The following is a 27,535-nucleotide window of genomic DNA, read 5'->3' on the forward strand; positions in this document are numbered from 1 at the left end:
CACAACCTCTGACCTGGTTATATGGGTGAGTCACTTACTAAAGGATACACAACCTCTGACTTAGTGATAGGTCACAGATCCAGGCATTTCAGCTCTCTGTCTTCAGACTGGGATCAAGCACCCAAGTACACTAATACTGGTAGATCTCCACATCTCCAATAACAGCCCCACCCTCACTTTATCCTCCTGCCTCCCACCAGCACACACACTCTGGGACATGGGAGAAACCCCGGGCCCAAAGTCTAACACAGCCACAGGGCAAACGTGTGAACTCCAAAAAGAGAGCAGCAGAACGTCAGGATGGAATGGGTCTCCAGGACTCTGACTGTCATGTCTCCCCCTCAGGGAGATAGTAGTGAGATATCACTGAACGTCAGCATGGAATGGGTCTCCAGGACTCTGACTACTGTATCATTGAATGTCAGGGTTAGGTGTGTGGACTCATTCTCCTGTTGTACAACGTTACATGTCACTTGTCAGCCCAAGACCAGATGTCATCGAGCTCTGATGACACACAGGCACGGGCTGTTTCAGTTACAAATGGAATTCATTGCCAAGAAGGCTATGTCATTAGGTATATTTAAAGGGAGATTGATAAGTTCTTGATTGGTAAGGACGTCCAAAGTTACAGGAAGAAGGCTGGGAAATGGGGTTGAGAAGGATAATAAATCAACTATGATGGAATGGTAGAGCAGACTCAATGGGCCAAATGTCCTAATTCTGCTCCTACTTTCAATGGCCTTATGGAACTGCACCTTGTGCAGTCATCAACAAGCATCCCATCTTCCGACCTCACTGCAAGGCTGAGATGATTGATCTTCAATATCCAATACCTGGCAATGATCCAGAACGTGGTTAAACATCTCAACCTTCCTACATTTATCATCAGCCTGATAGCCGCTGGTTAAACATCTTGGGGTTCCTACATTCACCATCAGCCTGATAGCTGCTGGTTAGACATCTCAACGTTCCTACGTTCACCATCAGTCTGACAGCCACTGGTTAAACATCTTGGGGTTCCTACATTCACCATCAGTCTGACAACAGATGGTTAAACATCTTGGGGTTCCTGCATTCACCATCAGTCTGACTGTAGTTGGGATTTTAGCTCCTCATGTGGTTTATCATTATTTTTCTTTTATTCCTTGATCATTTTTTGAATCAAAGGATGACAATGAGTTGAAACCAATCCAAGGATAAGAAGAGTGATTTTGTATGGTAGAAAGGCTGGGGCTGTTAGGTGTTTGGTTGTCCCCACTCCATCAGCCACCCTCTCTCCTGGCTGGTCTTTAGCTGTGGCACACGGAGTGGCAACTGGCTGCCATTGTGACCCCTAAGCAGAAAGGCCTGAGGAAGGGGCTTGACTGTCCATTCCCTTCCATAACCACTGCCAGACATGCTAGGTTCCTCTAGAACTTTGTGTGTTGTTCTCTAAACAACAGAAGACTTTGGAAGGTCCCTACAGCATCCCTGTTCCAAAGAAACCTCTGATGCCTTTAAAACAAGTTGAACCATGGTTAGTACTTAAACTTGTGCCTCATACAAAAGAGAACCTGAGACATCCTTGGATTTGTCACCCACCCAGTGTGCGAGATTTGAATCATCACTCCCCAAATGAAATAGGAGATTGGATCCAATGGAAAGGAACTGAAGATTTCATGAGAAATTTTGTGAGAACATGTGAGGGTTACATAGCAGAGCTCGCTTGGTTTTTAACAGGTTCCGCTGACCTTTAATGCTGCCCTCTCCACCATCAAATACCTGTGCTAACTGATAGTCTGTGAGCAGATACTGTGAGCTGTTCTAACTTGTTTCTTCTGTTAATAATTCCACATCCTAAACCTGGTAACCACTGTGAAGTTCCTCTGGTGTGACAACACCTGGGGTCAATGGTAGTACGAGAGAAACAAGGTATGTAGTGCTGTGCTTAGTGCCAGAATGTGTGATGGGGGCTTTGCTGGACCTGAAACTGATCAAGTGGGTGAAGCGTCAGTGGAGGATAACTTAGACAATGGTGACCATAATCCGTTTGTAAAATTCTTATGGAAAAAGATAAGAATAGTCTGAAAAATAAGTGTCTGAACTGGCGGAAGATTGATTCCAGTTGGATAGGAGCTGAGAGGCAGACAGGGAGCAGTGATGGTTGGGAAGGCAGAGTCTTTCTGAAGTTAAACGGTGGGGGTTCAGGATCAATGTGTTCCTGCAGGGTGATGAGAAAGGGAGGCAAGTTCAGGGAACCCTGCATGTCAAAAAATATTGAGGGTTTGATAAAGAGAATCGGAAATCAGGGCTTGTTACACGGGATAGAATAGAGGGCAGGATCAGGAGGACAGAGGGGCGTTACAGAAAAATTTGGAGCTGAAAGAGAGGCCACAAAATATCACTGGCAGACATGATTGAGGGAAATCCCGAAGCATTTTACATTAAGAGCAAGTTGATAGCCTGGGAAGTTATGGGGCCCATTAGGGACCAAAGAGTAAAACAGTGTGTGGAACCAGAGGAAGTGGGTGAGGTCTCAAATGAATACCTGTCAACTGTGTTCATGAAGAACAGTATTGTAGGAGGAGATTGAAGTTGTAGTGTTAACATTCAAGTGTTTGTGAAGTTTAAAAGGAGGAACTTTGAGATGACAATGGATGTATCTCAGGACCTGATGAGCTGTGTCCCAGGTAGGTATGAGTGAAGTGTCAGTGGGGGAGCACTTTGGCAATAGTGACCATAACCCAGTTTTGCAACTGCATTGGTACCAGATGACAGAAAGGTTGCACATATGTTTGCTTTTTTTTCAGAAGGCAGCAGGGATAAGCTGGGTAAGCACAAGCCAGGCAGTCCAAGGTCAGTGGTGGGGAAACTGTTGGAAAAGTTTCTCGGGGACCAGGTAAATCAACAACTGAAAATGCAGGGTTCTCTTTGTGAGTAGAGGTCCATGACCAGCAAGAGTTTCACTGTCAGCAGTGCCCAGGACCCTTGTTCAGACATTAATGACTTGGCTGTGAGTGTATGAAGTGTCAGCTGGTGAACACAGTGTAATGGTAAATGTGATGTTAGCACTCATTTTGAGAGGAATAGAATATAAAAGCAAGAATGTAATGTTGAGACTATATAAAGCATGGTGAGGCCTCACTTGGAATATTGTGAGCAGCTTTGAGCCCCTTATCTTAGAACAGATGTGCTGAAACTGGAGAGGGTTCAAAGGAGATTCACAAAATTGATTCTGGGGTTGAAAGGCTTGTCATATGAAGAGTGTCTGATGGCTCTGGGCCTGTATTCTCTGAAGTTCAGCAGAATAAGGGGAAACCTCATTGAAACCTATCGAATGTTGAAAGGCCTTGATAGAGTGGATGTGGAGAGAATGTTTCCCATGGTTGGAGGGGTGGGGAGGCCTAGGACCAGAGGACACAGTCCCAGACTAGAGGAGTGTCCTCTTAGAATGGAGATGAGAAGGGATTTCTTTAGTCAGAGTGGTGAATTTGTGGAATTCTGGGTACATTTGAGGCAAAGGTTGATAGATTTTTGATTAGTTAGGGTGTGAAAGGATACAGGGAGAAGGCAAGAGTAGAAAAATGGATCAGCCATGATGAAATTGTGGAGCAGACTCGATGGGCCAAATGGCCTAATTCTGCTCCCATATTTTATTGTCTTAATGTAGCCTCACAGGCAGTCCTCACTGGCAATGCAGAGTCACAGCCCCTCCTCACCGTTTGAAAAATGCTATAACCTTCCTTTCTTAAGTCCCTGTATTTTTGTTGAAACATTTCTTTTGTCACTGACTGCTTGGTAAAAAACAACTGAGTGATTTTGAAACAGGGGGATTTAGCCGACATCTCAAAGCTGGAAAAGTCTGAAAGCTGCTGTGAAATTCCGTTTCAGCAGGGGAGTGTTCAGCAGCTGAAATACTGAAGGCTGAAGGCAATGGCGATAGGAGAATTAAGAAGGGGAGATCCTTAGGAAGGGGGGAATGTCCCAAGCTGTACTGATTATGCTGTAAAATCCCACAAATTTACTATTCCTGAGGAAACCTCATTACTGATGATAAAGCACCTTGTACATCAGAACGATCTAACAATGGGAACCATTCTCATTAACGCCAGGATTCTCCTTGCAACACGTTGGCACTTTTAAATGGATTGATGATCTCTAACCCCAGGGATATGGCAACATCTCCTTGGTTAGTACACTAGCTCTTGATCTTTATACTGGCTTCTCTTCATCCCACCCTTGCCCCGGCACAAGAATCGGCAATCATTACTTCACAGTTTCTGCAGCGAAAGATTTGATTTCCATTCTGCGGGCCGTTCAGTGTCTGTAGTGCATGTTCCTCTCTGAGGGCCTTTCTAATCCTATGACAAATATCACCTGACTGATATTCTTTGGCACAGACTAAGTAGAGCTGGGACATATCCCAGCAACTGGCATTGATGTAGCAGCAGTTTCTCCACCCTCCCTCCTCTCTTATCTCAACACTGCTCTGAGATGGAATGTTAAATCACAGCCTCATATAGAATGTGGGCCACTGCAGCACAGGAACACAAGACCATAAGATATAGGAGCAGATTTAGGCTATTTTGCCCAACGAGTCTGCTCCACCATTTCATCATGGCTGATCCATTTCCCTCTCAGCCCCAATCTCTTGTCTTCTCCCCGAGTCCCTTCATGCCCTGGTTAATCAAGATTCTATCAACCTCTGCCTTAAATATACCCAATGACTTGGTCTCCACAGCCACTTGTGGCAATGAATTCCACAGGTTCACCACTTTCTGGCTAAATCCCTCCTCATCTCCGTTCTAAATTCTGAAACTGTGTTCTCTCCCACCATAGGAAACATCCTCTCCACATCCACTCTTTCGAGGCCTTTCAACATTCGATAGGTTTCAATGAGCTCACCCCTTATTCAGGCACTTTTCCCCACAATGTTGTGTTAAGCTAGTTACATTAGCAATCAAATGCCCATCTAAACTAATCCCTTCCACCCACACAATGTCCACATCCCTCCATTTCCTGCACGTTCATGTGTCTATCTAAGAGCCCCGAGTGTATCTGCCCCACCACCACCTCTTGCAACACATTCCAGGCGCCCACCACTACATGTGTGACAAACTTGCCTCTCACACCTCCTTTGAACTTTCTCCCTCTCACATGGCCTCTGGTATCAGACACATCAACCCCTGTCCATAGGACGGAACCGCTTACTGAATTTTATTGAAGATTTCTGATTTTGCTCTTCCTCTTAAATAGAGACACTCCCTGTGCTTAGATTATCAAAGGTTCTGTATTTTAAGCCCATTAACGTTCTCCTTCAGGCATCCACTGCTGAGGCTCCCAAGCCTGAGCTGGCAATGCTGATACCAACGTTCGATTCTCCCTCAGCTTCTTTCCCCTTTTTACAAATTGACAACTAATTTAATTATTTTTTAAAATTTAGATTTACAGCATGGTAACAGGCCTTTCTGGCCCAGAGAGCCCATGCTGTCCAGCTACACCATGTGACCAATTAACCTACTAACCCTTACGTCTTTGGAATGTGGGAGGAAATAGGAGCTCTTGGAGGAAAACCACACGGCTGTGGGGAGAACGTACAAGCTCCTTACAGACAGCAGCAAGAATTGAATCTGGGTTGTTGGTGCCACAATAGAATTATGCTGTGCCTATGCTACCACTCCAATGCTCTACAGTACTTGTTCTCAGAAGCACTGTCCAAAGAAGACCGGATATTTCCTGTACTTTTCCATTCTAATCCCATTGTTAGATTTGATAATGTTTCTGGTATTGGGCCTGAGTCACCCAACGGGTGATTTCTACAATTACTGACAGTAAGTTTGTTCCTCTTCCTCACTTCATATTCATATTTCCCCGAGTGGTTTGAGATCTCGGTTTCTGAACAAAATGTTACACTTCACACAAAATTTGAGTTGAAATTATTTTCTCAATTCCATCACCATTTAATTCTGTATGTTTGGAATTTGGTATAATCCCCACTGTTACCACCAGCCCCTCCCTGTCAGGCAGATTACAAACTTGTTTTAATCCCCACCATTGCCAACAGCCCCTCCCCGTCAGGTGGATTACAAATTTGTTATAATCCCCACCATTGCCAACAGCCCCTCCCTGTCAGGCAGATTACAAACTTGTTATAATCCCCACCATTACCAACAGCCCCTCCCCATCAGGCAGATTACAAACTTGTTATAATCCCCACCATTGCCAACAGCCCCTCCCCGTCAGGCAGATTACAAACATTATAATCCCCACCATTGCCAACAGCCCCTCCCCGTCAGGCAGATTACAAACTTATTATAATCCCCACCGTTACCAACAGCCCCTCCCCGTCAGGCAGATTACAAACGTTATAATCCCCACCATTACCAACAGCCCCTCCCCGTCAGGCAGATTACAAACGTTATAATCCCCACCATTGCCAACAGCCCCTCCCCGTCAGGCAGATTACAAACATTATAATCCCCACCATTGCCAACAGCCCCTCCCCGTCAGGCAGATTACAAATGTTATAATCCCCACCGTTGCCAACAGCCCCACCCCGTCAGGCAGATTACAAACGTTATAATCCCCACCGTTGCCAACAGCCCCTCCCCGTCAGGCAGATTACAAACGTTATAATCCCCACTGTTGCCAACAGCCCCTCCCCGTCAGGCAGATTACAAACGTTATAATCCCCACCGTTACCAACAGCCCCTCCCCGTCAGGCAGATTACAAATGTTATAATCCCCACCGTTACCAACAGCCCCTCCCCGTCAGGCAGATTACAAACGTTATAATCCCCACCATTACCAACAGCCCCTCCCCGTCAGGCAGATTACAAACGTTATAATCCCCACCGTTGCCAACAGCCCCTCCCCGTCAGGCAGATTACAAACGTTATAATCCCCACCGTTGCCAACAGCCCCTCCCCGTCAGGCAGATTACAAACATTATAATCCCCACCGTTGCCAACAGCCCCTCCCCGTCAAGCAGATTACAAACGTTATAATCCCCACCGTTGCCAACAGCCCCTCCCCGTCAGGCAGATTACAAACATTATAATCCCCACCGTTGCCAACAGCCCCTCCCCGTCAGGCAAATTACAAACGTTATAATCACCACCGTTGCCAACAGCCCCTCCCCATCAGGCAGATTACAAACGTTATAATCCCCACTGTTGCCAACAGCCCCTCCCCATCAGGCAGATAAAAAAATCTGAAGTCTTTCAGCGAACTGGCTTCCCAACCTGGATTCTTTGGGACCTCAGTTTGATTCCAGCATTTCTGCTCTTGGCTTTTGCCATGTGGTCAGTCAGCGGATGAAACCCTTCAGATGGTGCTGGTGGCAGCAGACGGGCAGTAACCATATCACATCCAAGCGCTGATGGAACATGCATGTGGGGTCAGCCCGGATGCAGCATCCCTCCCAAAGTTACCTTAGGGACCAAAGCTCAGGTTCCTGACTGTGTCATGCCCACTTGCTACAATGGGTTTTGGGAATGTCTGAGTGTTTCTGGCTGAAAGCAGGTTTCAGGTGAGTAATAGTGCATCCACAGACCCAGTCAGCACACCATTCTTGTGTCCAAAGATCGAGCTTCCACTCTGACCATGGGTAATGTGTGTGTTGGGTTTGTTCATTCTCCCTGTGACTGTAGACATGCGGATCTGTGGGTTAATTAGAGCTGTAAATTGCTGCTGGTAGATAGGTTGGAGAATCGAGGAGAGTTGATGGGAATACATATCGCACACTGCTGTTAGTGATATATGTTTTGTGGGTGCACCGTGGTCCTGAGGAATGTTGTTTCATTTGGTTGTATACACGTACAGACAGATGACAATAAACTTGAATTTGAATGTGGGGAGAATAAGTTTTTGAACAGCACAGAGACACTGGGCCATAGGACTGTCTTATCCTGAACTGTAGGGGGTAGGGAGGGGTAGATACTGACACTGTGGGGAAGGAGTGTGTATAACTACAGGGGAATGCCACCAACTTGATAAAAGTGATGAAACAAGCTTTATCCCTCTCCCCCCCATGGGTGGGAGGGTTCAGTGCACCAGTTTTCATCTGAAACTCACCCACCACCACGATGATCGGGCGCCTGATGACGTTGGCCAAAACAAACAGGTGTACGTCCTGGTAGATGCTTGTCACAGCCTGGCCGGCTGCAGACTCCGGATCTGCAGATGCAATCACATTCTGCCACTCCTGATCCCAAATCTGTGGCAGTTTAAACATGTTACATTAGTTCTGCAACTGAACCTACTGGTCACACCCCAAGAGAGAGAGGGAACTGCCTACAGAGGCAGACTCCAGGGCCAGTGACCTGCAGGTACAACCCTGTACAGCAATGTAAATCCAATAAGAAAGTTTATACAAACCTCACAACATCCTGAACAATTCCCAGGCCTTGATTTATTAGTGTGTATTTTTCCAGTACACTCTATGTTTCTTTCAGCATCAGTATCAGGTTTATTATCACTGACAGATAGAGTCATGGAGAAGTGTAGCATAGAATCAGGCTATTCAGCCCGTCTAGTCCGTGCCAAACCAATTAAACTGCCTACTCCCATCAGCTTGCACCAGAACTATATTCCTCCATATCCCTACTATCCAAGTACCATTAGACCATAACCATAAGAGATAGAAACAGAATTAGGTCATTTGGCCCATCGTGTCTGCTCCACCTTTTCATCATAGGTGATCATTTTCCCTCTCAGTCCCAAGCTCCTGCCTTCTCCCCGTATTCCTTTACGCCATGACTAATCAAGTATCTATCAACCTCTGCCTTAAATACACCCAATAACTTGGCTACCACAGCCACCTGTGCCAACGAACTCCACACTGATTCACCACTCTGTGGCTAAACAAGTTCCCCCTCAACTCCGTTCTAAAAGGACGTCCCTCTACTCTGAAGCCATTTCCTCTGGTCCTAGACTCCGCCACCATAGGAAACATCCTCTCCACATCCACTCTATCAAGGCTCTTCAACATTTGATAGGTTTCAATAAAATCACCCTTCATTCTTCTGAAGTATAGGCCCAGAGCCATCAAATGCTCCTCATATGATAAGCTTTTCAATCTCGGAATCATTTTGTTAACCTCCTTTGAACCCTCTCCAATGTCAGCACATCTCTTCTCAGATAAGGGCCTAAAACTGCCCACAATACTCTATGTGAGGTCTCACCAGTGCTTTATGAAGCCTCAACATGACATCCCTGCTTTTTATTCTATTCCTTTTGAAATGAATGCTAACATCGCATTTGCCTTCCTCATCACCAACTCAAACTGCAACTTAACCTTTAGGGAATCGCCTATCTAAACTTCTCTTGAACGTTGAAATCGACTGGCATACACCACTTGTGTCTGCAGCCTATGACACACTCTCAAGACACTCTCCTTAAACTTTTCACCTTTCACCCCAACCCATTACCTTTAGTTGTAGTCCCACCCAGTCTGTGGAAAAAGCCTGCTTGCATTTACCCTATCTATATCCCTCATAATTTAGTATACCTCTATCAAAACTCCCCTCAATCTTCTATGTTCCAAGGAATAAAGTCCTAACCTATTGAATCTATAACTCAGGTCCTGCAGACCTGGCAACATCCTTGTCAATTTTCTTTTAATCTTTTAACCTTATTTAAATCTTCATCATCATAAAATATGGTGCTTTGTTGCAGCAGTTCAGTTTAAGACATAAAATATACTATAAATTACAATAAGAAATATGAAATAAGTATAAAAATTTAATTAATTAAGCAGTGCAAAAGAGGGCATAAATAGTGAGGTAGTGTTGATGGATCTGTGGATATATAGGTTAGTGTGGGAGTGAACCGAAGAGTTAAAGCAGCAGGTTATTCCTGCAGACTGAACACCACAAACCCATCACCATCATCATTTTGTTCCTCCTGTGTGGAGCAAGCCAGGTTGTGAAGGTGGAGGGGAAGAATCTTTATTTAGTATTTATGTTAGACTTCCAATGACTACAGATTCAATGAATTAGAGGGCTAAGTAGAGAGGAAACACTCAGAGGACCATGGAGTCTGAAAGTCTTCACTGAAACACAAACTCTGGTCAAGCCAGAGTCTCACCTCTGAGGAAACCATCCCACAGGAGCTGATGAATGTCAGACTCATGTTGGAATGAAAGTCATGGAAAACCCTACAATTCCACCATCTTGGGGGGGTTCTCACTGAAACCTGTCAAATATCGAAAAGCCTAGACATGGAGAGGATATTTCCATTATTGGGAGAGTCTAGGATTGAGGACACAGCTCAGAATAGAAAGATGTCTCTTTGAAACAGAGATAAGGAGGAATTTCTTTGCCGGAGGGTGGTGAATCTGTAGAATTCATGCTACTGAAGGCTGTGGAGGCCAAATCATTCTGACAGGTTGCATCACTCTATGGTGTGGGGGAGGGGGGGGGCTACTGCACAGGATTGAAAGAAGCTACAGAAAGTTGTAAAATTAGTCAGCTCCATCTTGGGTACTAGCCTCCGTAGTACCCAAGATGTCTTCAAAGAGCAGTGCCTCAGAAAAGCAACATCCATTATTAAAGACCCCCATTACCCAGAGCATGCCCTCTTCTCATTGTTACTGTCAGGATGGAGATACAGAAGCCTGAAGGTACACACTTAGTGATTCAGGAACAGCTTCTTCACCTCTGCAATACGATTCCTAAATAGACATTGAACCCATGAACACTCTCACTTTTTAAAAATATATGTATTATTTCTGTTTTTGCCCTATTGTTAGTCTATTCAATGTACATTTATATTATTACTGTAATTGATTTACTGATTTTTTTCTTTCAATATCATCATGCATTGTATTGAACTGCTGCTGCTAAGTTAAAAAATTTCACAACACATGCCGGTGATAATAAACCTGATTCTGATTCAAATTCTATATTTAAAGTGCAGGGTAATAGGTACTTGTTTAGTCAGGGTGTCAAAGATTTCAGGGAGAAGGCAGGAGAATGGGGCTAATGGGGGATAATAAATCAGCTATTATTGAATGTTGGAGCAGACACAATGAGCCTAATTCTAATAGCCTAATACACAATAGCCTAATCCTGTTCCAATTTTTTACTGTCCTATGGACACAGGGGATATAGGCTGAGGAGAAACACACATTATTGTACATAACTGTGCAGTGTAGGAGATAGCAGCAAGCTTGTAATTTGAATACTTGTGATATAGACCTGCATGGTGACTTGAAGGGCCAGATGAAAAGTTTCTAACTGAAGCATGAACTGCCTCTCTACACAGACACTTTCAGACCAGCATGAACTGAGTCTCTCGACACAGACACTGTCTGACCAGCATGAACTGAGTCTCTCGACACAGACACTGTCTGACCAGCATGAACTGAGTCTCTCAACACAGACACTGTCTGACCAGCATGAACTGAGTCTCTCGACACAGACACTGTCTGACCTGATGCATGAACTCTGAGTCTCTCTACACAGACACTGTCTGACCTGATCCATGAACTGAGTCTCTCGACACAGACACTGTCTGACCAGCATGAACTGAGTCTCTCGACACAGACACTGTCTGACCTGATGCATGAACTGAGCCTCTCGACACAGACACTGTCTGACCAGCATGAACTGAGTCTCTCGACACAGACACTGTCTGACCAGCATGAACTGAGTCTCTCTACACAGACACTATCTGACCTGATGCATGAAGTGAGTCTCTCGACACAGACACTGTCTGACCAGCATGAACTGAGTCTCTCGACACAGACACTGTCTGACCTGATCCATGAACTGTCTCTCTACACAGACACTGTCTGACCAGCATGAACTGAGTCTCTCTACACAGACACTGTCTGACCAGCATGAACTGAGTCTCTCTACACAGACACTGTCTGACCAGTATGAACTGAGTCTCTCGACACAGACACTGTCTGACCAGCATGAACTGAGTCTCTTGACACAGACACTGTCTGACCAGCATGAACTGAGTCTCTCTACACAGACACTGTCTGACCTGATGCATGAACTGAGTCTCTCGACACAGACACTGTCTGACCAGCATGAACTGAGTCTCTCTACACAGACACTGTCTGACCAGCATGAACTGAGTCTCTCTACACAGACACTGTCTGACCAGTATGAACTGAGTCTCTCGACACAGACACTGTCTGACCAGCATGAACTGTCTCTCTACACAGACACTGTCTGACCAGCATGAACTGAGTCTCTCTACACAGACACTGTCTGACCTGATCCATGAACTGAGTCTCTCTACACAGACACTGACTGACCTGATCCATGAACTGAGTCTCTCTATACAGACACTGACTGACCTGATGGGAGTTTCAAGCATTCCCTGTTTCCACACTTTCAGCATCTCCAACTTCTCTTTAAATCTGTCTGTTTTTTTGCTGAAGGGCCCATTGTTGACTGTCAGAGCTCCCGCATGCCCACACCCCAGCAGTGTATTTAAGTAATGTTGTGTTCTTGTCTCCCCTAACCTCCCCCTTCACTTACTGTTTTCATTGTTGTATGTATCCTGACCTTGTCTCTGGGAATTCTCCAGGAATGTGGTCTAGAACTACATCAGATGCTAGGAATAAGCAGATCATTTGCCTAACTAATGATGCACTAGTACTCCATCTGGCCTCCTTCCTTGATCGTCTATGCTCTTCATCCTACTTCTCTGTAAACATACTCTCTGAGTTTAAATCTTTTCCAACATGTACTGACCCCATACTCCCTGCAATCCACCTATCGAACCCCTCAGCCACCTCTCGAACTCTGCAGGAGATCTGCACAGCAAAGTTTACATGAACAGCCAACACAGTCCGAGGATGCGCTGGGGGTAATAGACAATAGACAATAGGTGCAGGAGTAGGCCATTCGGCTCTTCGAGCCAGCACCGCCATTCACTGTAATCATGGCTGATCATCCACAATCAGTACCCCGTTTCTGTCTTCTCCCTATATCCCTTGACTCCACTATCTTTAAGAGCTCTATCTAACTCTATCTTGAAAGCATCAAGAGAATTGGCCTCCACTGCCTTCTGAGGCAGAGCATTCCATAGATCCACAACTCTCTGGGTGAAAAAGTTTTTCCTGAACTCCGTTCTAAATGGCCTTCCCCTTATTCTTAAACTGTGGCCTTTGGTTCCGGACTCCCCCAACATCGATAACATGTTTCCTGCCTCTAGCCTGTCCAATCCCTTAATAATCTTATATGTAACTTACACGTTTGCCATGCTTACAGAACCAATTTAGCATGCAGACGACTCTCTAAGCCCAACCTGTACGCTTTGGAATGTAGGAGGAAACCAGACCACTCGGACGAATAGAGGAAACCCACATAAAGTCATAGAAGATACAGAACAGAAACAGGCCCTTCAGCCCATCTAGTCCATACCAAACCATTTAAAGTGCCTACTCCCATCGACCTGCACTGGGACCATCGCCCTCCATACCCCTACCATCCATACTTCTCTCAAACTTTGAAATCGAGCTCGCTAGCACCACTTGTGCTGGCATCTCCTTCCACACTCTCACCACCCTCTGAAGAAGATGTTTCCTCGCATTTTCCCCTTAAACTTTTCACCTTTTACTCTTAACCCATGACCTCTAGTTGTTGTCCTACCCTACCTCAGTGAAAAATGCCTATTTGAATTTATCCTATCCATATTCCTCATAATTTTGTATACCTCTATAAAATTTCCTCTCAATTTTCTACATTCTAGAGAATAATGTCCTAACCTATTCAAGCTTTCCTTATCACTCAGGTCCTGCAGACCAGGCAACATCCTTGTAAATTTTCTCATATTCTTTTGACCTTACTTGCACCTTTCCTGTAGGTAGGTGACCAAAACTGCACACAATACTCCAGATTAGGCCTCACCAATGACTTGTACAACTTCCACATAACATGGTCACAGGGAGAATGTACAAACTCCTTACAGATGGGAATGGGAATTGAACCCCAGTCGCTGGTGCTGTAAGGTATTACGCCACCACTATGCTACTGTGCTGAAATGCAGTTCTCCCTTAAATTCCCTCATCTAGTATTTGATACTTTCACACTGTGAAAGGTCCAGTGACTGATGGTAGGCCACCAACTTGCTTTCTCTCCACCTGGTCCCAACATGTATCATAGCCCTGAACTGTGAAGGTGAGGAGTGGCTGCCTTTTCCCTCCCTCTTCCTGGATAAGTCTGGTGTTTCCAACTTTCAGACATAAGGGAGGTTCTCATCAGAGCCAGGTAATCATCAAACTAAACATGTGATCCTTTTATTAAAACCACTTGCTATGGAGTGGTAAACAACAGCTCGTATTACACCCAGGTTTTAATTTCTATTAAAGTGACAGAGTGAATGAAACACTTTGCCTTACCTCAGACTGGTGAAGAGGGGTTGCATCAGGAAGCCCTTGTTCTCTTAGATACTCGGCCTGTAGCCTGAGTTTGAAGTTAACGCTGTGGGCATTGACCAAAGCACAGTGGAAGGTTTTCTGCAGCACGAGGTCTGTGTCCTGGACACCCCACATATAGAGAGAGACTGAATGTAGGAGGCTGTTCCCTTCTCCTGCCCAAGAACAAGTGTGTTTAAAAACAAAGCACAGAATCAAACCCTTGTGTGTGGCATGATAGTTAATGAAAACATAGAACATTACAGGCCCTTCAGCCCACAATGTTGTGTCAACCTTTAACCTACTCCAAGATCAATCTAACCCTTCCCTCCCACGTAGCCCTCAATTCTCTATCATCCATGTAGCTATCTGAGAGTCTCTTAACTGTCTCTATTGTATCTGCCTCTACCACCAGCCCTGGCAGGACGTTCCACACACCCACCACTCTGTGTAAAAAACCTACCTCTGACATCACCTCTACACTTTCCTCCAAACATCTTAAAATTATGCCCTCTTGTATGAGCTATTTTCACCCTATATTCGACCTACAGTATGCCTCTTATCATCTTATACACTGCTATCAACTCATCTCTCATCCTCCTTCCTTCCAAAGAAAAAAGTCTTAACTTGCTCAATCTTTCCTCTTAAGGCATGCTCTCTAATCCAAGAAGCAACCTAGTAAATTTTCTCTGCACCCTCTCTAAAGTTTCCTAAAATGAGGTTGCCAGAAGTGAACACAATACTCTAAGTGTTGTACAGAAGGCTGTTACATTTCACTTCTAATTTCAATGCTGATTATTTCTTTGTTGATGATAATTCTGCCCCATAAAGTGAAACCCACCATTAAAAAAAACACACTATTTCACTGGAACCAAAATCTTCCCAATCTATCACTGCAAGTGCTTTGAAATGGCTCCAGAACAAAGTTCGGGCCAGTGTAAGGTACTGAAGGAATGTTGGATAAAACAAAATTTACTACATACCTCCTAAATAAAGAGATACCATCTCACCCTGCCTCAAGGCATGAAACAAAAGCAATTGAAGATTATTCCACCCACCAAATCCATTCTAGCACCTAATATAATCAGGATTAATCAAATAAGATTGTTTTTAATCACCAAGAGAGCTTTTGCACTAAAAATGAGAAGGCAAAGAACATGAATTCTCAGATCATAACACTTTGATCTGGGAGACTATTTATTGCAAACCCACTGATTGATGGCATTTAAACAGAAGCAGAACCTAGTCTATTATTGCTGATTTATATAACATGAAATTTGTTGTTTTGTGGAGGCAATATAGAGCAAAGGCAAAGATTACTAAGAACTACAAAAATAAAGAGCACAACAAAAAGGAATAATGAGGTAGTGTTCATGGACTGTTCAGAAATCCGATGGCAGAGGGGAAGGAGTTTTTCCTGAATTATTGAGTGAGGATCTTCAGGCTCCTGTATCTCCTCCCTGATGGTAGCAATGTGAATAGGGCACGTCCTGTCCTTGGTGATGGAGGTCCTTAATGACGGATGCCGCCATTTTGTGGCATCACCTCGTGAAGGTATCCTCGATGTTGGGGATGCTAGTGCCTATGATGGATCTAACTGTATCTACAAATGTCTGCAGCCTCTGTCAATCCTCAGCATTTGAGCCTCCAGTCGAAGCGGTGATTCAACCGGTCAGAATACTCTCTCGTGCAACTGTAGAAATTTGCTGGAGTCTTTGGTAGCATACTAAAGTTTGAACAAAATACAGCTGTTGTCATGCTTTTTTTTGTGATTGTATTTGACCTAGGACAAATCTTAGAAATGTTGACATCCAGGAACCTGAAGCTGGAAAAGCTGTGCTTTTCACTGCTGACAGCTCGACAAGGACTAGATCATAGAACACAAAACACAGCATAGGACAGCACAGGAACAGGTTCTTCAGCCCACAATGTTGTGCTGAACAGCTAAAAAGTAAATCTTAAGCTCCCAAACACTAATCCCTCCTACCTACACATTGTCCATATCCCTCCATCTTCCTCACAGTCATGTGCCTATCTAAACTCCTCTCAAAAGCCTCTAATGTATTTACCTCTACCACCATACCAGGCAGTGCATTCCTGACATTCACCACTCTCTGAGTAAAATACTTACCCCTCATATCCCCTTTGAACCTACCCCCTCTCATCTTCAAAGCTTGCCCTCTGGTATTAGACATTTCAACCCTGGGAAACAGATACTCCCTGTCCACTCTATCTATGCCTTTCATAACCTTATAAACCTCTATCAGATCTCCCCTCAGCCTCCAGCTCTCCAGAGAAAACAACCCAGGTTTGTCCAGCTTCTCATGATAGCACATGCCCTTTAAACCAGGCAGCATCCTGGTAAACCTCTTCTGCACCCTCTCCAAAGCCTCAAAAACCTGCCTATAGTGAGGCAACCAGAACTGTATGTCATACTCCAGATGTGGCCTAACCAAAGTTTTATAAAGTTACGCTGCTGTGTGTTTCTCCTGACTTCCCTTTCCTGAAATACACAATCAATTCCTTGGTCTTGTTGACTTTGAGTGTAAGAATTTTGTTGCAACACCACTCAACCAGCCAATCTTTTCACTTCTGTATGCCTTGTCTTCGCTATTTAAGAGTTGCCTCTTATTGTTACGTATCTGAAAATATATCAGAAACTTGGCATGCTTTCACAACAGTTCAAACAATTAATTTCTTTTGAATAGAGGCCCTCCATTGGTTGTGTCAACCAAGGATGTTGCGTCCTGGCTGTCTACGTTGTTGGTGCAGCACCGTCAGTCAATAGGCAAGCCAGGACAGTACAATATGGAGAGCAATCTGTTGCCTATGTAGCAGGCTCCATCTCGCCACACAAATGATGAATCCAAAGGAACAACAGTGACCGATTCAGTAGCATTGATGTCAGTGATAATAAACCTGATTCTGATTCAGATATGGAGGAAGTAGTTGATAATTAGGGAGGAAAACCCTGTCAGAAAGTTACCCAATGTGTCATACTCCCACTGAATTAATGACAGACAGCTCAAGGTCCCTCATTTTATTAATGTTCCTTCCCACATGGATTACACTCCTCAGCTCTGTCAATAACCTAACTGGCTTGTTGTTGAATATCACACACAAACGACTGCAAGGAACTCAGTAGGTCCGGCAGAGTCTATGGAAGCGAATAAACAGTTGATGTTTTGGGCAGAAACCCTTCTTCAGAACTGGAGAGGAAGGGGGAAGGTGCCTAAATAAGATAGTGGGGGAGGGGAAGGAGGACAAGCCAGAGGCTGAAGCCACCAGGGTGGGGGGGGGGGGGTGATGAAGTAAAATACTGGGAGGTGATTGGTGGAAAATGCAAAGGGCTGGAGAAGAAGAAATCTGATAGGAGAAGGGAATAGACCTTGGGAGAAAGGGAAGTGGAAGGGGCACCAGGATGAGGTGATGGGCAATTGAGAAGAGGTAAGAGGCCAGAGTGGGGAATAGAAGAAGAGGGGAGGGGAGGGGGGAAAGCTGCTTAACCTGCTGAGTTCCTCCAGCATTTTCACTGGATTTCCAGCAACTGCAGAATTTCTTGTGTTTATTGTTGGATATTCTCCATAACAGCTGTGGAACATTGGGAATGCTGAGCCATTGCGCCAAGATATCTCTTGCGAGATGTTTTGTCCATGTGATTGATTATTCTGTTTGAGGTAGACGTGTATGCAGCCCTAGACTATCTGTTCGACCTCATCCCTTTGCAGCCACAACTGCTCCTGGGCTCAGTGGGGAGTACTGCCAGCTCTGGAGATGCTGACGTCCACTCCAGCAAGTTTAACCCACGTCAAGTAGTTGCTGTGTAAGGACATCCAAGCTCCCGAAGACAGAACAAAATCCCTGACTCCCTTTGTTGCTGGGAGGACCCCTGCGAGCAAAAAAAAAATCCCTCGGCTCTGAAAGTTAACTGAATTAATATTTACTGATGAACCATCTATTCACAGTATGACTAGTATTCAATACCTTAAATGGTTGCCACACTGACTGGAAAACCACAAAAACTGCAGTTGCTGGAAATCTGAGAGGGAACTGGAACAGTTGGAAACACTCAGCAGGCCAGGCAGAATCTGTGGAGGGACAGAGGGGTTGAACGTTTCGGGTCAAGGACCCGCCATCAGAACTCTGACCTGGAACTGTTCCCTCTCCACGGAGACTTCGTGATCTCGTCTCGGGAGCTCAACTGTTCCGATCCGAAATAATTACCCCCCCCCCCCCCATCCCATGAAGTTCAAGCACGGTTATGTAAGAAGAAGTCAGAGAAATTTTCAGCAACGCACACAAAAGTCGGACCTTGTCTTTCCTTCCAGGCCTGAGGAAGGGTCTCGGCCCGAACCGTCGACTGTTTACTCTTTTCCATAGATGCTGCCTGACCTGCTGAGTTCCTCCAGCATTTTATGTGTGTTGTTTTGGATCTCCAGCATCTGAAGATCTTCTCATGTTAGAGAAATTTTTATGTAGCTATCTTCCAGAGATTGAGGTTGAGGATCGAGGATCTCTACACACAAATAACGGTAGAGTCGGTGATTCTACTGAATTCAACCTGGCCGATAATCTCCCAGCAGTAAAGAGAGCGGAGGCCGAATTATTCCCGGAGAGGGGACAGAGGTCCCTCGAGAACCTAGCTGATCTTTCACCCAATTCTGTCTCTCTCTCTCTTTCCTCTCAAATTCCTTCATAGCTCCACAAACAAAACTTATCGCCGCTGGATGAAAACTTAATAAGTATGGACATAGCTCGCCAATTACAAGAGGGCAAGTTGCAAATTGGCATACTGCCTCAGTGGAAAACGGTCACCACTATCAGCAACGACCCCCGTGTCTGGTGTTCGTTTTGGAAGGTCCTGGATCCACACCCTCACTCGGGGACACCCCGAACCTCGGTCGCCCCTCAGTACCGGGTGCCTTGCACTGACTTCCCACTGACTCCAGCCCTGACTGAGATAGGCGTTGGTTTCACGAAGCCGCAGGAATTTAAATTCGCCACCCCCGCTCTGACTTAGTACCTGTGTGAAACGGGCGTTTTGCGGAATCCGCAGGTGGGGGAGCGGCCCGGCTGCGTAAACGGTTTGCTTACCGGAGACCCTGAGCGGATACACCGTGCGGAGCTCTCGACACCAGTTGAGGATGCTGGCGGTGCGCAATGCTCGACTCAGCGCCTGGTCCAGCAACGTCTGCTCCAGGAGGCTCCGCAGCGGTGCAGGATACGGCCTGGTGCTGGGCAGCTGCAGCGTGTGGACGTGTAACCTATGCAGATGATAGAGGAGGGGTCGGCCGCCCGGCGACTTCACCACGTCCTCCGCGATCAGAGCCCGCAGCTGCGCCGCTTTCCTTGGGTTAACGTCCGAAAGGTTCGCGGGGAGTTCCATGCCGGCCATCGGGTCCCACAACGGCATCCGAACTCGGGTCCAACTGTTCACACACTGGCTCCCGGCTGTCAGGTCCCGCAGCGGAATCCGCACTCGGGACGCACTCCGCTCACACACTGACTCCCTCACCGCTGCCTCTGCCGTCAGTCCCGTGCCTCGCTGCCTTTGAGCTGGGTCTCGGGACTTTCCAGTCGATAGATAGCGTTAACCTTTCAGTCTCCGCGCCCAGCCTGGGGAGGAGGGGGGAGGAAATAGTGGCGTAGATAATCCGAACCTCCACTCACACCCCCATCGTTCCGGTAGCTTTATTGACGCACCACAGAGAAAGGAGAGAACAGGGGACGCGCGAAATAGGGGAGCGGATGAAGGGGAAGAGGGGTAAGGGGATGGGGTGGGAAGGAGAAGAGAGGGAGGGGAGGAGACGTGGAGGGGGAGGGAAGGAGATGGAGAGAGATTGCAGAGTCTGGGTCTGTTCTCCCCGAAGCGGAGGAGGTTAAGAGCACACAAGATGGATGTATATAAAGTTCTGAGGAGTATAGGCAGTGCAGACGCATATCATATCAGAGAGCACAGATCCTTCCTCACCCAAGGAGCCTGGAACACACTGCCTTGCCGGAGAGAGGCCACTGACAGCAGTTAGGAGTCTAAACGATCACTTGATCCACTGAAACACTGTGGACCAAGTGCTGGGTGGGTGTCCACTGGTCAGCATGGATTAGATGGGCTGAATGGCCTGTTCTCCTGCTATGCGATTCTATGATTCAAACTACTTACCGTGGCTTTCCAAATGCTTGAGGAAGCAGGAAGTGCAGAGCCCGAACAGATCCTCTGTTCCGAAGCGCTGACAACCCGTGGTTTTTATACTCTTTATACTGTTCCGTTCAAAAAGTTGTCCTTCGGGTCGCTTTTTTCTTACCCCCTCTCACCCTAAACCTCTTACCCTGGCGAAAAGACTATTGCCATTTCTGAGTCTCATAATTGTAAACATTTCTATAGGGTATTATAAACTCATTCTCCAGCATTCCGCGGAATAAAGACCAGGTCAGGCCGACCTTTCCCGATACCCTTAGTCCCTAGTCAAATCTTTGCACTCCTTCCAGTTTAACCACGTCCTTCCTATAACGGGAATAATTCCATATTCAGGTTTATTTTGTCTATTCCGCCTGTTGGGTGCGGCCACACCTCAGGGACATGTTCCCAAACTCGCAGCGGAGCAAACTGCGTTTCATTTGGCAGGTTAGAGACAGACAACTAAAGAGTGAAATGATTCAACATCAATCTGAAACCTGTTCTTGAAAGGTTCCTATTGGCAAGTGTGTGTGTGTGTGTGTGTGTGTGTGTGTGTGTGTGTGTGTGTGTGTGTGTGTGTGTGTGTGTGTGTGTGTGTGTGTGTATATATATATATGAAGTGGGGAAGGGGTTGTGCATGGAAGATGGACAGTCACATTTTGCTGCCAACATCTCGGATCTGCATTAATCAGATAAATGCCGATGGTCGCTCTCTCCCAGGCACTGCATCCTCCTGCAGCGGGTTCTGTGTTTACTCCCGCCCGCGGAAGGAGACGTCGGGTTACCGGATGCGGCAGAGGGTGGGGCTGCTCCGCAATGGGTGATCACACATCTACCATCCGGATTTTCACATTTGCGATGTCTACCGACTGAATTCATTTAACAGAGGATTCGGCCGCTGGGCACTGTCCGGGGATGGTGGGGCGGATGCCGTGGTCTGCTGACGGGCGGTGGGTGCAGTTAAACAGCGCCCATCGCCCGCCACTGTTACCCACCGGACCACAGAAGTAACTGGGCCACCCGCTGAAAGAAGCAGACGGGAGCGCTGGGCCGAATGGCTTGTCGTTGCCAGCATTCTAAAACATAACAGGTCCATGCACTGGGTTACGAGAAGCTCGCTTCAGAGAACACCCCACATTTCACACCCGGAGCGGTGGGCCTTATTTCCTGAGATTAGGAGAGAGAAGAGGGGCTACATTGTCCTCTAGTAGCCGCAATATTTGAATTTAGTTCCCACTTTATCCAGGAAGACTCCCACTGACATTCCCGCTAGTTCCCTGTTGTCCCTTGGCTGATCAGCAAGAAAGGAAACGCAAGTAGGATTCTGGCGAGACCATTCTGGAATAAATCCGATCAGCTACAGGATTTTACACCTGCCTTGCAGCCAGTGTCACATCTGTCCAATGTCCAGTACACCCTCAACCCCAAACAGAAGCCCTGGATCAACCATGAGGTCCACAATCTGCTGGGGGCCAGATCAGTGGCATTCAGGTATGGTGACCAAGTGAGGTACAAGAGTCCAGGTACAACCTCTGGAAAGCCATCTGACCTGTAAAGTGGCTTTTCAGGACTAAATCGAATCACTGAAGAAGCTTGAATGGTATCACCTCTTACAAAGTGAAACCAAGCGACATAGGTAACAACAAGTCTTCGTTCCCAGATGAGCTCAATGCCTTCTATGCTCACTCTGACCATCAAAATATGGAGAGGAATTTATGAACTTGCACAGTCCCCGATGACCCTGTGATTTCAGTCTCTTGAGGCTGATGTGAGAGCATCCTTCAGGAGGGTGAGCTCACAGAAAGCATCTGGCTAAGACAGGGTACTTTGCTGAGTCCTAAAGACCTGTGCTGAACAACTGGCTGGACTGCTCTTTGATATCTTTAACCTCTCACTTCAGCAGTCTGAGGTACCCACCTGCTTCGAGCAGGCTTCAATTATACACACGCCCCAGAAGAACGTGGTTACCTGCCTCAATGACTATCATCCAGTAGCACTTATATCCACTGTGATGAAGTGCTTTGAGAGGTTGGTGATGAAACATATCAACTCCTGCCTGAGAAGAGACTCCAGTTCCAATTTACCCATGGGCATAACAGGTCCACAACAATGCTATTTCATTCGCCCTTCACTCAGCTCTGGAACATGTGGACAGCAAAAATACATACATCAGAAATGTTCTTTAAAAACAACTGCTTGGCTTGCAATACCTTTATCCCTTCAGAGGAGGAGGCATTTGCTGTCCTGAGGCAAATCAGGGTGGATAGATCCCTAGGGCTTGACAAGGTGTTTCCTTAGATCCTATGGGAGGCACGTGCTGTAATTGCTGGGGTCCAGGCAGAGATATTTAAATCATCCTTAGTGACAGGAGAGGTACCAGAGGATTGGAGGATAGCCAATGTTGTTCCACTGTTTAAGGAAGGCTCTAAACCTGAAGCAGGAAATTATAAACAAGTGAGCCTGACATTAGTAGTGGGAAAGTTATTGGAAGGTATTCCAAGAGTACAGATAGATAAGTATTTGGATAGACATGGACTGATTAAGGATAATCAGTAAGGCTTTGTGCATGGTAGGTCATGTCAAACGAATCTTAGAAGGTTTTTCAAGGAAGTTACCAGGAAAGTGGATGAAAGCAAGGCAGTGGATACTGTCTACATGGACTTTAGCAAGGCATTTGACAAGGTCCCACATGGGAGGTTAGACAAGAAGGTTCAGTCGCTCAGTATTCAAGATGAGGTAGTAAAATGGATAAGACATTGACTTTGTGGGAGAAGCCAGAGAGTGGAAGTAGATGTTTGCCTCTCTGACTGGAGGCCTGTGACTAGTGATATGCACAGGGATCAATGCTGGCTCTGTTGTTTGTCATCTGTATCAATGATCTGCATGATAATGTGATAAACTGGATCAGCAAGTTTGTGGATGACACCAAGATTGGGAGTGTAGTGGACAGCGAGGAAGGCTACCATGGCTTGCAGAGGGATTTGCTTCAGCTGGAAAAATGGGCTGCAAAATGGGAGATGGAATTTAATGCAGACAAGTGCAAGTTGTTGCACTCCGGTAGGACCAACGAGGGTAGAGCTTACACAGTCAACAGCAGGGCACTAAGGAATATGGTAGAACAAAGACATCTGAGAATACAGATCCAAAGTTCATTGAAAGTGGTGTCACAGGTAGGTGGGGTCATAAGGAAAGCTTTTGGCACATTGGCTTTCATAAATCAAAGTACTGAGTACAAGAGATGGGATGTTATGAAGTTGTATAAGACATTGGTGAGACCTAATTTGGACTATTGTGTGCAGTTTTGGTCACCTACCTACAGGAAAGATGTGAATAAGGCTGGAAGGGTACAGAGAAATCTTACAAGGATGTTGCATGGTCTGAAGGATCTGAGATACAAGGAAAGATTGAATAGCCTAGGACTTTATTCCTTAGAACTAGAAGATTGAGGGGAGATTTGAAAGAGGTATACAAAATCATTAGGCGTTTAGATAGGGTAAGTGCAAGTAGGCTTTTTTCCACTGAGATTGGGTGGGGCTACATCTAGATGAAGGGTCTCGGCCTGAAACGTCGACTGTTTACTCTTTTCCCATAGATGCTGCCTGGCCTGCTGAGTTCCTCTAGCATTTTCTGTGTGTTGCCTTAACTAGAGATCATGGGTTAAAGGTGAAAGCTGAAAAGTTTAAGGGGAACATGAGGGGAAACCTCTTCACTCAAAGGGCTGTGAGAATGTGAAATGAGGTGCCAGCACAAGTGGTACGGGTGAGCTCAATTTCAAAGTTTAAGTGAAGTTTGGATAGGGGTATGGAGGGCTATGGTGCTGGTGTAAATCGATAGGAATAGGTAGTTTAAATTGTCTAGATGGACTGAAGGGCCTGTTTCTGTGCTGTACTTTTATATGACTCTGTGACTTTTAAACTAATCAACAAGCTTCAGGACCTTGGCCTCAGTACCTGCTTGTGCAATTAGATCCCCAATTTCCTCACTTGCAGATCCCAGTCAGTTCAGATTGGCATCAAGATCTCCACATTCTTCATCAGCACAGATGCACCTCAAATCTGAGTGCGTAGCCTCCTGCTCTACTCACTTTATACTTATGACTGTGAGGCTAAGCGCAGCTTCAATGCCATATTTTACGTTTGCTGATGACACCACTGTTGTCCAAATGAGCAGGTAGGAGGGAGATTTGAAATCTGACTGAGTGGTGCCACAACAACCACCTCTCATTCAATGTCAGCAAAACCAAGAAATTGATCATTGACTTCATGAGAAGGAAACTAGAGGTCCATGAGGCAGTCCTCATTGGAGGATCAGAAGTGGAGAGGGTCAGCAACTTTAAATTCCTTGGTGTTAATATTGCAGAGGATCTGCCCGAGACCCAGCACCTAGTGCAATTAACAAGAAAGCATGGCAGTACTTCTACTTCCTTAGAAATTTGTGAAGATTTAGTATCTAAAACTTTGACAAACTTCTATAGATGTATGGTGGAGAGTACATTGATTAGCTGCATAATGGCCTGAATGGAAAATCCGACAAAAAGCAACTGGATCATTGACTTCCTAACCAAAAGACCACAATCTGTGTAGATCGGAAATAACATCTCCACCTCACTGACAATCAACACTAGCCCACTGCTCTACTCACTTTGCCGACACAACTGTGTGGTTAGATACATTTCAAATGCCATCTCTAAATTTGCTGACAACACAACTATTGTTGGCAGAATTTCAGATGGTAATGAGGGGACGTACAAGAGCGAGATATACCAATCAGTTGAGTGGTGTCACAGTAAAAACCTTGCACTCAACATCAGGAGGACTAAAGAACTAATTGTGAACTTCAGTGAGGATAAGACAAGGGAACATACACCAGTGCTCATAGAGGGATCAGAAGTGGAAAGAGTGAGGAACTTCAAGTTCCTGCACCCAACATCTATAAAGGAGGCATGACAGCAACCATATTTCATTAGGAGTTTGAGGAGATTTGGTTTATCACCAAAGACACTAGCAAATTTCTACAGATGTTATCAGGGAAAGCATTCTAACTGGCTGCATCACTGTCTGGTATGGGGCGGCTACTGCACAGGATTGAAATAAGCTGCAGAGAGTTGTAAACTTAATCAGATCCATCATGGCACTAATGCCAGTGATGTTAAACCTGGTTCTGCTTCTGAAAGTAGTGGATATGGCACAATCCATCATGGTTAAAACCCTCCCCACCGAGAGGGCACAGTTTTAAGGTGCTTGGAAGAAGGTACAGAGGAGGAGTCAGGGGTAAGTTTTTTACGCAGAGAATAATGAGTGCATGGAATGGGCTGCCAGCAACAGTGGTGGAGGCGGATATGATAGGGTCTTTTAAGAGACTCCTGGACAGGTACACGGAGCTCAGAAAAATAGAGGGCTATGGGTAACCCTAGGTAATTTCTAAGGTAAGGACATGTTTGGCACAGCTTTGTGGGCCAAAGGGCCTTTATTGTGCTGTAGGGTTTCTATGTTTCTATTCAACACTTTTATATGCAGTATCATAGAAAAGCAGCACCCATCATCAAGAAACCCTCCACCCAGGCCTTGCTCTCGTCTCACTGCTGCCTTCAGGGAGAAGGTACAGGAGTTTAGGACTCACATCACCAGGCTCAGGAACAGTTACTACCCATCAAAATCAGGCTCTTGAACCAGTGAGGATAACTTCACTCAACGTCACTCACCCCAACTCTGAACTATGGATTTACATTCAAGGAATCTTCATCTCATGTTCTTGATATTCTTGCTTATTAATGAATTATTATTATTACTTTTTTGTATTTGCAGTTTGATGTTTTTTGCGGATGGATTGTCTGCCTGTCCATTGCCATCTTCAGAAGTTTTCTGATGACTCGGCCATAGTTGGATGCATCAGCAAGGGAGATGAGGCTGAGTACAGGGCTACAGTGGGAAACTTTGTCGCATGGTGCGAGCAGAATCATCTGCAGCTTAATGTGAAAAAGACTAAGGAGCTGGTGGTGGACCTGAGGAGGGCTACAACACTGGTGACCCCTGTTTCCATCCAAGGGGTCAGTGTGGACATGGTGGAGGATTACAAATACCTGGGGATACGAATTGACAATAAACTAGACTGGTCAAAGAACACTGAGGGTGTCTACAAGGGTCAGAGCTGTCTCTATTTCCTGAGGAGACTGAGGTCCTTTAACAGCTGCCGGACAATGCTGAGGATGTTCTACAAGTCTATGATGGCCAGTGCTATCATGTTTGCTGTTGTGTGCTAGGGCAGCAGGCTGAGGGTAGCAGACACCAACAGAATCGACAAACTCATTCGTAAGGCCAGTGATGTTGTTGGGGTGGAACTGGACTCTCTGACAGTGGTGTCTGAAAAGAGGATGCTGTCCAAGTTGCATGCCATTTTGGACAATGACTCCCATCCACTCCATAATCTACTGGTTAGGCACAGGAGTACATTCAGCCAGAGACTCATTCCACTGAGATGCAACACTGAGCGTCATAGGAAGTCATTCCTGCCTGTGGCCATCAAACTTTACAACTCCTCCCTTGGAGTGTCAGACACCCTGAGCCAATAGGCTGATCGTGGACTTATTTCCACTTGGCATGATTAACTTATTACTATTTAATTATTTATGGTTTTATATTGCTATATTTCTACACTATTCTTGGTTGGTGCAGCTGTAACGAAACCCAATTTCCATCGGGATCAATAAAGTATGTCTGTCTAACTGTCATTGAGTGCAGATTTTCATTGATTCTATCATGTTTCTTGAATTTACTGTGTATGTCCACAAGAAAACAAATCTCAGGGTTGTACATGGTGACATATCTGTACTTTGCTAATAAATTTACTTTGAATTTTGAACTATGACTCATGCCCCATCTGTCCCCAGCCTGGTGTCCCACCTTTCCCAAACCCAGTGCCCCGCCTTTTCCAGACCTGGTGCAGCCAGTGTCCCTCTTTTCCCAGACCCATTTACAGCCAGTGTCCTGTCTGCCGCAGACCTG

General features: G+C 45.7%; 1 protein-coding gene across 3 annotated transcripts in view; it reads right to left on the bottom strand.

The window, feature by feature from the left end:
- The window catches only part of LOC140715784 (tumor necrosis factor alpha-induced protein 3-like), a 40,676-nt gene extending 19,747 nt beyond the window's left edge, over positions 1-20,929 (bottom strand). The window contains exons 1-4 of one of the 3 annotated variants that reach the window (XM_073028169.1): positions 20,520-20,929; positions 19,454-19,975; positions 14,345-14,535; positions 8,056-8,197 (exon numbers count right to left, since the gene is read on the bottom strand). In XM_073028169.1, the coding sequence (XP_072884270.1) occupies positions 8,056-8,197; positions 14,345-14,535; positions 19,454-19,772 (652 nt within the window). In that variant the 5' untranslated portion in view covers positions 19,773-19,975; positions 20,520-20,929. Of the gene's footprint in view, positions 1-8,055; positions 8,198-14,344; positions 14,536-19,453; positions 20,021-20,519 lie in introns of those variants that run through there. The other 2 variants (XM_073028171.1, XM_073028170.1) reach the window with 2 other exon arrangements.
- Between the last annotated feature and the right edge of the window lie 6,606 nt (positions 20,930-27,535).

Source organism: Hemitrygon akajei, chromosome 24, assembly GCF_048418815.1.
Source record: "Hemitrygon akajei chromosome 24, sHemAka1.3, whole genome shotgun sequence".
Lineage (NCBI taxonomy): Eukaryota > Metazoa > Chordata > Chondrichthyes > Myliobatiformes > Dasyatidae > Hemitrygon > Hemitrygon akajei.